A 13,892-nucleotide genomic window follows, 5' to 3' on the forward strand; every position below is an offset into this window, starting at 1 on the left:
GCTGCATGCAGAAACAAAAGTTTGAACAGCAACATCAATAACTAAGTAGTGCACAGTGAAACTGGTGTACCAGAATAATAGAAAAAAAATATACATGTGATATACAGTGTAAATTGATTAGGGTATGTGCTTCCATGTTCAGGAAACACATTATAGTAGCCAAGTATTGTTAGTTATGCAGGTTAAATTATAGGTGAAGAAAGTTTCTAATTCAGCATTAACTTCCGCTTTATTTTTGCAATTATCTTTTATTTTAACTGGTGATTTTTATATTTTTGCAGTGGTTGAATGAGGAAAAGATTATTCAGCAACTAATAGAAATGGTACACCCATCTCAGGATGAAGATGTAAGTCGATATAAACATGTATTGCTGCTAAAAGTTCATTTTCATCACAAATCAACTCCATGGAGCAAAATACAGTTCCACATTATGTCTTTTCCATGTAGTTCAGGTTGTACCAGACAAGTGGGTCATGTAGGCATTGGCTGTACCTGGAGAAGATTGAGGAGAGTTCCATCTTTCAGATGAACTAAAGTTTAAATCTATGCCAGTCATTCCTGATGGAAGCTATCTATCATCTTTCACTTAGAATGTGACGTATGGAATGAGGCTTTTCAGCTCATAACTTGCTCACTACAAAAGCCCTCTAGTTAGCTTGCATTCTACCAGGATCTGCAGTTAGTACCCAGTCTGCTGTCTCAGTTGGAATAAAAGATATTTGCCCAAATTTAAGACAATTTCCCTTCATTCCCACTACACCCCCACCCACCTCCAAGGGATCATTTTTTTTAAATTGAAGGACAGTACAGTGGTCAAGAGGGACGGTGGGCAACCTAATTCTAAGATTCTGCCCAAATGGGATTTTGATTGGCCTGCTAGGAGCTTCCAGTGATGTCCTGGAATGACTCTTCAGTTTTTCTCTCTTCTGTTGGGAAGTACCTGGCATCCACTTGGTAATACCACGTTAACCCTGATGCCACAATTGATGTCAGTGAACAACTTGTTGCAGATCTCCTGAATTGAATTTTAATTGCATAACCAACAATTTTATGTAAAGTTTATGCAGTTCTTTTTTTTGCTGTGAATTATAGTTGACTCCCACTGCAAAGGTAATGAGAGTGGGTATTTTCATCCTACAAAGTAGGTACATTTAAGGCATTTGTCACAGTAGAGGTAATATATTACCTCTAGGAGTGTTAGGATGGTTTTAAAAAAAAAAGTGGTTATTGCACTGTGCTGCACAGCAGAATAGTGAATGGAAGATTGTGGGATGTATTAAGTCAGACTTTCTCGTGCTATTATAAAGTACTCTTACTGGTTCACCCTCCATATACAAATATGACGCTGCTTTCCTCACATTGGGGGTAGGATGGCTGGATTCTTGTTCTGAATGGTCAGGTGATCTTCTACTCCATGTAAAAGGTCTTGTTCAAGGGCAGCCCCCTCTTATTTTTTTTTGCATCCTGATGAGATTTCTGCCTCCCATACAAGAAACATTTTGAATCCCAAAATTGGTTCTTGGTTTTAAAAAATTGTTTTGCACTTTATGGAAAGATTATTTTATTTATAGTTCTTTTGCAAAGTTCATACACCATCTCTTACTAATACTATACTGAGCTGCGGCTTATTCTGATTGGACTGACTTTGATTGACCGTGCCTTTGCCATTTTCTGATTTTTAAATTTGTGGGAGTGCTATGGATCCTGCCAAATGATGCACTTAAACGATACATCTCATTGCTGTGTTCCATCATTCACTGAATTTGAACACTGATTCGGTATGGCTGTCCTCCAGGGAGATGCTGATTGTGATCCAGCAGGACCTCGTTCTGCTACCACATTTGGGATTGTTGATCAACAAAAACAAATTCCAGTTGGAGCTAACTCGAGACCCATCATTCAGAGAAGCTTATTTGCAGATGGTCAAGTGTACCTTCTCTCTTCTTGCAGTTAGGATTAGCACCATTAATGCACACAATTAACGCTCTAATTCGGGAAGAGATTTTGGGTGCAGTGTTAGCTTTGTATTCTAGGTCGGATTGCATCAGCAATTTTTTATTATGCTGTACACAAGATGATATTCAGCTATCCAATGCAACTGAACTTTCTTGCATACTGGCCCTCTTCAGTGTCCCTGTTGTAGGTTGGAGTGAGTTTGACATATTTTACCAGTGATCATGACATAATTGTGTTGCAGCTATAGCCCTCTGATCCCTGCTTTGTAGGGTGGGAGCCCATCTGGATGTAGGTGAATTTTGTGACGCCTTCCACCTAAATTGACTCCAGCTTTGAGCACACTGACTGGCCTTGGAACTCTTCAGAGGCTGAGTTTAACATCAATGTTGTGAAAATATACTGATCATGTGATCATTGTCAGTATATCAATAAACAGTCTTTCATCTTGATGCCATGGTACTTAATGTGATCCAACGTCTGGATTGGGGTTGGTACAGAACAAGACATGTGCCTTTGGGAGAGTCGAGCAAAATAAACACATCATTTTGATTTTTGGCAAAAGGAATTTATCAAGACAAACTCCACATTTCAGAACAAATGTCTGAAGTTCTGCTGCAAGTTCTGAGCTATCATCTTAGTGGCTGGCAGTCTCTTTTCCCCCCCCTGCCCCCCCTCCAGATTATTCGCACTATTTAATTGATTGAAGACACAGTCCTCCAGTATCAACCAACTTGTATCCTGACCTATTCGACCAGTCAAATGTAACAAAGTAACCAGAAGTTTCAGAGCTGCTGAAAAGGGTTGGTTGAGAGGAACTGGGAGTACAATGGTTAATTGTTGGACCATGTTGACTTCGAGAATCCTGCACTTTATAAACTGATTACACCAAATGGGAGTAGTTTTGTCCACTGCAGCTATGATTACCATGTCTGTTTGAGGTGTGATGTGTCAGGAATTTTACACTGGTATAATGTCCGGAATCCTCGGGACTGAGTCCGTGCCAGATTTTGAGTTTTTCCGGAATTTGGACAAGAAAATAATAGTCTGAAATCCAGAATCCTCGGCTGAACCCGTGACGGATTTTGGGTTTTGCTGGATTTCTGATCTCCGCTCGCACTGGTTCTCTGGGCTATCTGGAGCTGAGGGATAGATTCTCGATCGCAGTGATGGCTCAACTCCTCCAGGGAGGGTCAGTGAGTGTTAGATCTCTTAATTTCCAATGAAGTACGAACTCCGATGGTAGTTTTAACTTTTTAATCTTGGCAGAGAGCAATAAACTGCTGGCTGATTGCCAGTTTCTTTGTCTTACTGAGACACATGGTCAAAATGGCTGTATTTTATACCTGGATCAATTTACAGAAAAGAACTCGCCTTCTTTGACCTTATTGGCTCAATTGAAAGTCTTTTAACGTTTTATTGGCTCGCTACCCAAGGTCCGAAAATGTCAAGTTGATTGATGAGTTAATGCAACATGCCGAACTGCATGTAGCAGCCTTGACTTGGGGGTCTGTGAATTTTCACAGTCTGTCTAAATGAGCCTGTTTGAATTCTCTATCAATCCCCCCTTTGATTCTTTCACAATCTGAATCATAAAACATCAGGTATCACTGGTTAAACATTCTACAAAATAATTTCATACATGTTAATAGAGTTTCCTTCTAAACTTTGTTGATGTGTTTCGCCACATGTCCGGACTAGTAGCTTCCACACAAATTTACACCAACCCGAGTTCCATCATGGCCACAATGGAAGTCTGGTTTTAGTAGGTTAATTAACCTTATTCCAATTTAATCCAAATCAATCTCTTAATTCAACCTGTAAACAACCTTTCCTTAAGCATAACATACCCCTGTGCCATGTATAGATGGTCTGCTGGGACCTGCAAGGTGTCTCACCTGTGCGACAGCAGCTACAGCCGCCTGGTCGCAACAACATTTAATCAACATAAACAAACAATTTACATGTAATTCCCTTGGTACTCTACTATTTCCCTTTGTTGCAGAGGGTCGGCTAGTAAGAAGTAGGCCTATGCCTAGAATACCTACAATCAATAATACAGTAAATTTATACATTTTTGCGAAAAGTAATTGTCCTTATTAGATTTCAGCTTCAGTTACGGGTGCTCGTTTAACATGTGAAGCGTGGATCCAGGCTTTCTTTCCTTGGACTTTAACAGCTGCCTGGGTGGTCAATAACACTTGATAAGGTCCCTCCCACTTGGCACCCAAAGGTTCTTTATGCAACTTTTTCACATACACCCAGACTCCCGGGATGATGTCGTGTCCTCCTTCGGGTGGATTACCCCAAGCTGCAGATACCTGTCGGGAAACAGAACTAATAACATTGGTTAAGTTCTGACAGTATGATAAAGTGTCACTCATTAAGTGAACATCAGCTTTCCGTAAATCGATAGTTCCTGGCAGCGACATGGGTCTTCCTGTTATAATTTCAAATGGGCTTAGACCTGTAGTTCTGTTCGGGGTTGCCCTAATGCTACATAGCACTATTGGTAGTGCCTGGGGCCATGGTGTTTCTTCTTGGTGATATTTGGCAAGCCGTTGTTTCAGAGTTCGATTAATTCGCTCTACTTGTCCTGATGATTGTGGATGATAAGGACAGTGTAAATCCCACGTAATGTTCAGTAACCTACAGACTTTTTGGCAGACTGCACCTGTGAAGTGTGTTCCCTGATCTGAGTCAATGCTACTCGGGACTTCCCATCGGGGAATGTAATCCTTACACAAGACCTTTGCAGTGTGATTGGCTGTGGCTCTTAGTTGGGACAGCTTCTACCCATCTAGAGAATCTGTCGACCATGACAAGAATGTTAGTGTATCCTTGGCATGAAGGAAGAGATATATAATCAACCTGCCGATGCTGGAATGGTCCGACAGGGGCAGGGGGCCTCAGTTGGGGCATTACCGTGATGGGTCCAGAATTATTTTTCTGGCAGACCACACAGCGGTCTGTTACCAGCTGGGCATGTTTTTTAAATCCCCGACCCCACCAGCTTTTCTGGAACCGTGCCGTCATCTGTTGTGAGGCCAAGTGTCCCCACGAGTGGATCTGTTGGGCTAAAAAAGGCATAAGCGCTTGTGGTGCGACTGGCTTGTCGGTAACTCTTTGTCTCCTGACACCATCTTCGCATAGCTTAATTCCTGCCTCAATCCATGTCCATTTTTCCTCTCTGGAGTACTCTCCTTGCATTGTTTGAAGGTCTCGTGTCAGAGTCCTGAGTGCTTTCAATCTGCACATCTGTGTTGGTTCTTCTGGAGGAACGCCCTGTGAGGCGGCATCTTTAGCTGCCTGGTCAGCTAGGGCATTTCCCTGTGCTTCTGTGGTATTTTCCTTGGTATGGGCCTTACACTTCAGGATGGACACTTCCTGAGGTAATTGTATGGCCTCCAGTAAGTCTCGGACTTCTTTTCCATTTCGGATAGGTGTACCAGCAGCAGTGAGGAATCCTCTTTTCCGCCATAACAGACCAAAGTCGTGAGTGACTCCAAAAGCATAACGCGAATATGTGTAGACATTAGCTGTCTGTCCTTCTGCTATTCGACATGCTTCTGACAAGGCCCGTAACTCGGTCTGTTGTGCTGACGTTCCTGAGGGTAAACATTCTTTTGCCACTACCTCATAAGGTTGTAACTGCCCATCCTGCTTTTCTGGTACCATTGTCAACAAAGGAGGAACCATCTGTAAACAGGATGAGGCCTGGGTTGTGCAGAGGCTCCTCTGCTGCTAAGGCTGCTTCTTCTGTTTCTTTTAAAATCTCCACGCAGTCATGCTCTTCACATTCTCCCCCCTCTTGCTCCCTCGATTCTGACATCGGGAGCATAGTTGCGGGATTAACCGGGCTGGCCCGGACGATATGGAGATTAGGAGCTTCCAAAACTGCTGTCCAGCGGGTCCATCTTGCTGCCGTCACCTGAGACATTCTATTCATAGACAGCAAAGCGTGTATGGTGTGGGGACACTTGACAATCAGCTTTTGGTCGAGGACTAGACCCGCATTGGTCATTACCGCTCGACATGCAGCTTCCATGGCCCTTAGGCAACTTCCCCATCCGAGGGCTACCGCATCCAGTTTTGCTGAATAATAGCCAATAGGTCTTTGCCGATCCCCATGTTCTTGTGTCAGTATAGCTGTCATATATCCTTCTTTCTCATGAACAAACGGTAAATGGCTTACCACTATCGGGGATTCCCAGAGCCGGTGCTGAACACAAAACCTTTTTCAAACTCAGGAAGGCCTCTTGCTGTTCTTTAGTGAGGGTGATGGCTTCTTTAGAGGCACGTTTCCCCTTTAAAATATCATTCAGTGGCTGAGCAAGCTGTGTGAAGGAGTCAATCCAATTTCTGTTAGTTACACAATCCCAAAAAATACCTTAGTTCCTGAATAGTGGTGGGTTTTTTAACAGCCCGAATGGCTGCAGTTCTATCCTGGATAAGTTCTCTCTTTCCTTGTGAAATCTTTTGTCCCAGGTATACAACCTCTTCTTGGGATATTTGTGCCTTGTCGATGCTGGCTTTATGTCCTTTCAGCCGAAGGTGATCCAGCAAAGCTCGTAAATCTTGTTCATGCTGTTCTTCCGTGTTTGAAGCTAGCAGGATATCGTCTACATATTGGATGACTGTGGATGACGGGAGGTAATTCTCGCAAATGGCTTTGTAAAGCCATGTGGAATACCGTAGAGCTGTTGTGGAAACCCTGCGGTAACAGGGTCCAAGTATACTGTTGTCGTTGGACAGTGAAAGCAAACCACTGTCGAACCTCCGGTGCCAGAGGCACCGACCAAAATCCGTTGGCCATATCTATAACCGAGAAATATTTATGTTCCGGTTTGAGGGCATTAAAAATGGTGGAGGGATCTGCGACCAAAGGAGCTTTTTGATCAATACACTGGTTAGCTTTCCTATAATTGACAGTCAAATGCCAAGTCTCATTAGATTTCTGTACCGGCCACACGGGGCTATTGGAGGAGCTATGCGTTTTAATAAGCACCCCTTGTTTCTCCAATTGCTGAATAACCGGTAAGATTCCCGCGATGGCAGTTGGACTGATGGGATACTGTTTAGTGCATGGAGGCTTGGTCCCTGTAAATGACGCAGGCTCCATCTGGAGTAGGCCACAATCGTTCTTATCTTTAGCCCATATCGGGTGTTCCTTCAATTCTTCTTTCTTCAAAGTTCTAATTGACCATGTCACCCGACCATCCTCGAAATGCAACGATGAATCTACTTGGATTAGAACGTCCATTCCCAAAAGGAGTTGATCTACTGGGCCTATCCAGACCGGCGAGGTTAGTTCATGTGGACCCGCCCTATAAGTACCGGTGGTGTCCTTTTAATTTCCATTTTATGGCCCCCAACTCCATAGGCTGTACGTGCCCTACCATCCAATGGCAAAAAGTCTCCATATTGTCGGGGTAATCATGTTAATTCCGCCCCTGTGTCTAAAAGACAGTCCACATCCTTATCGCCCACCCTCAGTTATATATAGCCCATCTCCCCTTTGTTGTATTAGTGCGAGGAGGGGGGCCAGGGTGGGCTCTAATCGTTTTTTGCTATCCCAAGTAACTCCTTCTGTTGTTGTATTGTCAGTCGCTTAAATGCTTCTATGAGGTCGTTATCTTGTGACAAGCCTGGCTTGTTGGCTGAATTGTATCCCTGGCTGCGTCCTCTTCCCCAGCCACGACCTTGCTGTTTTGCCCTGCACGTCTTGGCCCAGTGACCTTCTTTCCCACAATAATGACATTTTCCGGGTAATTTTCCTAATGACTGTTTATCAGAATCCTGGGATTTCCATCCCATAGCCTGTACAGCTCGGACTTTAGCTCCCATATCCCGGTCTAATTGGTTACATCGATCCACCAATGCTGCAAAGGTAGTTCCTCTACCTTCCCAGTCCGGTAACACTACCTTAAGCATTTTGGACAGTTCTGGCTTTAGACCTGCCACGAAAGCTGCTTTCAGGGGTCCAAACACTTGTTCATCCATTTCCTCATCCGTATTATTCATACCCGAATGTTCTAGCCACGTGCATCTAAACCGCTCGTCATACTCCAGGACCTCCTCTGTTCCTTTCTGTTGGCAAGCTGCAATTTTTCCCCAGTCTGTCTTAGCTGGACTGAAGGCTTGCAGCCAGTGTTTAATCGCCTCCCACCCTGCGTCTAATTCTTGCTTGTCCTGCCCCAAAGCTTCATCTACCTTGTCGTGCAATTTTCCTCCCTGTGTTTTTGGCACCATTATGGTCAAAATTTGCACTCCGTCCCAGGGATGAAGTTGATATATATTTTTTAAGCGGTCCAATTGGTCCCACGTTTTTACTCCCCCTTTCTTTGGATTGGGCAATTCCTTGGACCATTTATCAATTTTCTCTGGGTCTGCCGGATCATGAACTAAGTATTCTTCGTATACCCTTCTCTTTGTTTTTTTGGTTCCGCCCTCATCCGCAGTCTCTTCTGATTTGACTACAACTCGTCTTTTTTTAAACGGGGCAAAGCGCACCCCTAATTCTTCATCATCCTCCGACACTGTATTGTCGGAGGATTCAGAAACCGTATCTATTCCTCGGTCGTGTCTTCGGGTTTGCGCTTTTAATTTATCCAAACATGGGTACCCTGGGAATTGATCAATACATTTTCCTTTTCCTATTACTGTCTCTTGACCTAATGATTTTTTCCATTCTTTAATTTCACCTTTAAGATCTTTAACTTCCGCTTCCAGCTTTTCAAGTTCAAGCTTTTTCTGTCGCAGCTGTGCACAAACTGCTTGCAATTGATCCTTTGTACTGGTCAGTTCTCGATCATGTTGGGAACGCATTATAATTTCATTCCAGTTTCGGATCTGTCTCATAACAGCTAAGGACCATCGGGTTCGCTCTTTATTTTTCATACGGGTCGTTTTTCCCCAGACCCTTTTAATCTCTTCCAAGGACCATTGTCCTTTGGAGGTTCCGTACTTTTGTTCGATCTTAATACAGGTTTTAGATAAGTTGCTCTATGTATTCTTTCAACTGTTCGAGAATTAAATCTAGCGAATCTTGAGGTGGTACCTTTAACAGTTGTAGGCAATTCTTTGCCCTTATCTCCTGCTGCCATTTCTTTACTGAGTTCTTTACTGGGGTCTTGAGTCGTAGGCCTGCTAGCCGATCAATAGGTCGGTGATTAATTAACTAACACACCGTCGAAGTTTAGACGTCTATGGGACCTCGAGCTGACAACCCACCGGAGAGTTCGCAAACCGGAGGCTTTCGGAATCGCGTAGAAGGAGAGGCGAATTTAGACGTTTGACCGAGGACTTTTTTTTAAAAAAGAGGAGTCCTTACCTCAATATATAGGTCCGATGTCCAAAATTCAGTTTCTTTCTTCAGCGATCCTGTTCGCAGCGCCAAAATTGTTAGATCTCTTAATTTCCAATGAAATACGAACTCCGATGGTAGTTTTAACTTTTTAATCTTGGCAGAGAGCAAAAAACTGCTGCCTGATTGCCAGTTTCTTTGTCTTACTGAGACACATGGTCAAAATGGCTGTATTTTATACCTGGATCAATTTACAGAAAAGAGCTCGCCTTCTTTGACCTTATTGGCTCAATTGAAAGTCTTTTAACGTTTTATTGGCTCGCTACCCAAGGTCCAAAAATGTCAAGTTGATTGATGAGTTAATGCAACATGCCGAACTGCATATAGCAGCCTTGACTTGGGGGCCTATGAGCCTGTTTGAATTCTCTATCAGTGAGCCTGGTGGCTGGTCATCGATGAGCAGGTCCCTGGGTGAGTACATACTGTTGGCGGGACTCGCTCATCTCCTCTGCACCTTACATTCACGCAGCTCTGATTCCCGCGGCCCTCTTGGCACTGCATTTTTTTGTGTTCTTGTTCCTCGCTGCCTGATGTCGTCATCTTAGCCACCTCAAAATGTCCGGTTTTCGGAGAATGATTCCGGAGTACTCCATTCACGATGCGCAAAACGTCCAGTTTTTGGACAATTCCAGCTTTCGGAGTTTAGGATTCTGGACGTTGTACTATAGCAATTTTAATTGATGCATGTTCAGTTTTAACTTCCAGTGGGAAAACATCCCATGGTGCACCCTGTCTTAATCTGCAACCTTTTTCTTGGTTACTTCTCCAAGGATTTGGTGCTGAGCAAAATAATGCCAACCCTATTGACCTGAGTTCCTATAAATTAGTTTTGTTTTCAAACTCAAGACAATTGCTTTACTATCCCTCACCTTTTGCTCGGAAGATTAGTGAATTGCATGCATTTGTGATAGATATATCTTTCCTTATTTGGAAAAGAGCAGTTCTTGAGCCCGTCCTAGTTCCTTGAAACTGTTAAAAATTTAATTTTTCTTATCTTCATTTTTATTCACTGGAAGGAAAAGTCAATTAAAATCTGCACAGTAATAGCTTTTACAAGAAGATTTTCATCGTTCTAAGCTGTTGTTCCCCAAAAAAACATTGTTGGGTAACCCACTACTAAACAGTAGGTAGTGAAGTGTATCTCTTTGGGCTCTTTGGTGCTGCAGTGTTCCAAGCTGGCCTAAAAGATCTAGATCTTCAGAATACCACTGCCAAATTCTGTACTACTTTTGGTATGTTCCTATTTGTCTATTTGGTGGTTTGAACAAATAAGGAAGAATGTTATATTTACCTACTTTAGGTATGGTCCTTTTTTTTTCTGGAAAAAAAAAAAGTTGAGCCTTCATTCACAAAACAGGTTCCTATTCTACCCCTCACTTTTCTCTTCAGTACTATTGCTGTCTTCTCTGGACAAAGAACTAAAGGTATAGGATAAGGTCACAAATGCAGCAGAGAGTGGGAGAGGGTCTCTGATTGCAGCCGATTCTAATTCTTTAGATGGGTATGGTCCTTGTGTGTTTTTCTCAAGGATGATGGTGATATATTTGTATGTGGAGGTAGAACTTCCTTTTTGAAGAGGGAGACCATACCGAGGGTAACTAATCTAGCATTCTATCGTGTTTTTAGTATCATACCACACTGCATTTTGTTATATTTGTATAATTTTTAAAAGAAAGATGGTAACTGTAAGCAGTTAGTAACTTGGTGAAATAAAATGCTAGAAATACTCAGCAGGTCTGGCAGCATCAGAGCTAGTAACTTGGTGAATTTGTTACTCTGGATGGTACCCTATTAAAACAATTAACTAAGTTTAAATTTCAGGCTTGTATGTGGAAAAAATGTCTGCTTTACTCTCTTTTGAATGCAACTGAATTTTTGCTGAGTTCTAAAATAAATGACTTCAAATATCCAACATATTTTATTTTTTAGAGGCACTCAAATGCATCGCAATCATTGTGTGAAATCATCCGCCTTAGCAGAGACCAGATGATTCAAATGCAGAGCTCTCCAGAACCAGATCCACTTTTGTCCACGATAGAGAAGTATGCAGTTTGATAGAAATTGTTTAAATGTTAACTTAAAAATTGTTTTAATTTTATTGTAGTCTTAATGATAGAGGCAAATTATGTGTAAGGAAAATTATTCGATTTCAAACTTTATATAAGTCGGAAAACAATGATTTTACTCTTTGAAAGAATGGGAGCAGTGTATTTCTAGGATATATATTTTTAGACTTTGTATTTGATTATTTAAAATTGATAAATTATTTGATCCAATTTACAAGTATTTTACAATCAACATTTCTCATAAAAAGCATTGTAACCGTTGAAATATTTTAATAAATATCAAAAGTAGTAGTCAATTTTTTTGAAAATCATATAAAATGATGGATTTTGGTGGCGTTAAACTATATTCATGATGTACTGAATTCTGAACAAAAATGCTTTGAAATGTAAATTGCCTAGTGTGGTTAGTTCTTTATTACAATATCCTTCTCATGATTGCGAGTATGCTCGGGTCACCAAAAGGAAAATCATGAGCAGCATACTTTTCCTAAAATAATCTTATAAATATCTTGGATATTTGTCTTCCCATCACTTGCTGTTTTAGCTCTCCACTTCCCTGCCCCCTACATTCCCAGAGCTGCTTTGGTGATGGGTCAACTTGGCAAGTCTTGTCCAGAATAGTTCCATCCTCTTCAGTGGGAGTGATGCTTCAAACCAGCTTGGGGCTAAAATACAGCTAGTGGTAATTTTATCTCTGGAATTGGGTGGCGCACATAACTTGCACCACTCGTCCAAAGTGCTGCACCTTTTCTCTCTTTTCGGAGTGACACTGGAGTTTAGTGCTTTGAATTTTATATCATCAGAAGGCAAAGATATTTTCAACAAGGTAATCTATATAAGGACTAATTTTTGAGGAAGATGGAGGAAGGGAATGTATTTTGAATAGAAAGTACTCCCTCTCTCAATTTTGCCTTTACGTTCGCTTGTTAAATGCTAAAATCCATTGTCTCAGATTTGTGACTATTCCTTTGTGACATCACAGTAGCCTCAATTGTTAATCCATAAAACTTTAGCACTTCCTGGAACTAGTTCCTATTTGATCCATCCTCCCTTTTCTCTACAAAGTCCTTGACCTTATTGTCCCCTCCTAAATCAATGGTATTCTTTCTTGCAACTTCATTTTTGAATCTCCAATTAGGTTTCAACCTCTGCTGCAGCATTGAAACAGCCCTAATCCAATTCACAAATGACATCCTCTGTGACTGTCCTTGATGCGTTATCACTCCTCGACTTCTCTACAGCCTTTGACACGATCATCCTCCAACACCTCTCCTCTGTTATCTAGCTGAGTGGACTGCCCTTGTCTGGTTCCACTCTTGCTTATCCAAAGCATCTTCCCGCCCCACAATGTAACCGTGAGTTCCTCAAGGGTCTACCCCTGGCCTCCTTCTCTATCTCATCTAAATGCTGACCCTCGGCGACACCATCTGAAAACATGGCATCAGGTTCCACATGAGCGCTGAAGACATCCAGCTCTCGTTCCCAACATCTCTTGAAACTTCCACTGCTTCTGTATTGCCAGACTGCTTGTTTGACATCCTGTATGGATGAGCTGCAAGTTCCTCCAGTTAAAGATTTGCAGGACCGAAACCATTGACTTTTACCCATTACGAACTCTGTACCTTTATCACCAATATTATCCCTCTCCCTCTGCACTCTCCGGTTGAACCCGACCGTTAGCAACATTCGGCGTACTATTCGTCCCCAAGCTGATCATCTGACCCCATATCTTTTCCCTCATAAAGACCGCCTACTTCCACCTCCATAACACGATCCATCTACTGCCAAAACCCAGATTCATACCTTTGCTACCTCCAGATTCGACTATTCCTATGCTCTCCTGGTTGACCTCCCAACCTCCACCCTCCATAAACTTCTGTTTATTCAAAATTCTGGGTCCCCTATCCTAATCTGCACTATGTCCCGTTCACTTACCACTCCTATGCTCACTGACCTCTTGGTTCTGCACCCCTCAACACCTCCAGTTCAAAATTATTATCCTCGTGTTCAGATCCTTTCCTGACCTTCAACTTATTTCTGTAACCTCCTTCAGCCCTACAATCCTTGGAGAACTTTGCGTTCCTCCAACTCTGCCTCTTGTACATCTCCAGCTCCTTTCACCCCACCGTTAATGGCTGAGCCATTCTATCTTCCCCATCTAAGCCCTAATCCCTGGAATTTGCTTAACTTCTACACCTCTCTCCTCCTTTATGTCCCTCCATTTAAAATCTACTACTTTGACAGCTTTTAATCTCTCCTCTTAATGTCGTCTTCATTGACTGTCAATTTCTGTCTGATTATGCGTCTGTGGATCACCTTGGGACATTTTTATAATATTATAGGCACTTTATAAATGTACATTTTTTTTATTATAAAAATAAAAAACGCACACTGGTCAATCTCATAGCTTTGCACCTGAGTTAAGACCATATAGTCTTCAAGTGAAGCAGGGTTAGAGGGCAAGGAATAATAGAATCTGCAGACATAATTCAGTTACCATTTTGAA

General features: G+C 42.1%; 1 protein-coding gene across 5 annotated transcripts in view; it reads left to right on the forward strand.

Moving 5' to 3' along the window:
- The window catches only part of ppp6r3 (protein phosphatase 6, regulatory subunit 3), a 150,468-nt gene that overhangs the window by 56,556 nt on the left and 80,020 nt on the right, over positions 1–13,892 (forward strand). For all 5 annotated transcript variants that reach the window (XM_070899622.1, XM_070899624.1, XM_070899626.1 and 2 more), the window contains exons 5-6: positions 282–347; positions 11,250–11,362. In XM_070899622.1, the coding sequence (XP_070755723.1) occupies positions 282–347; positions 11,250–11,362 (179 nt within the window). The remainder of the gene's footprint in view (positions 1–281; positions 348–11,249; positions 11,363–13,892) is intronic.

The sequence above is a fragment of the Pristiophorus japonicus genome, chromosome 14 (genome assembly GCF_044704955.1).
Source record: "Pristiophorus japonicus isolate sPriJap1 chromosome 14, sPriJap1.hap1, whole genome shotgun sequence".
In the NCBI taxonomy this organism is placed as follows: Eukaryota; Metazoa; Chordata; class Chondrichthyes; family Pristiophoridae; genus Pristiophorus; species Pristiophorus japonicus.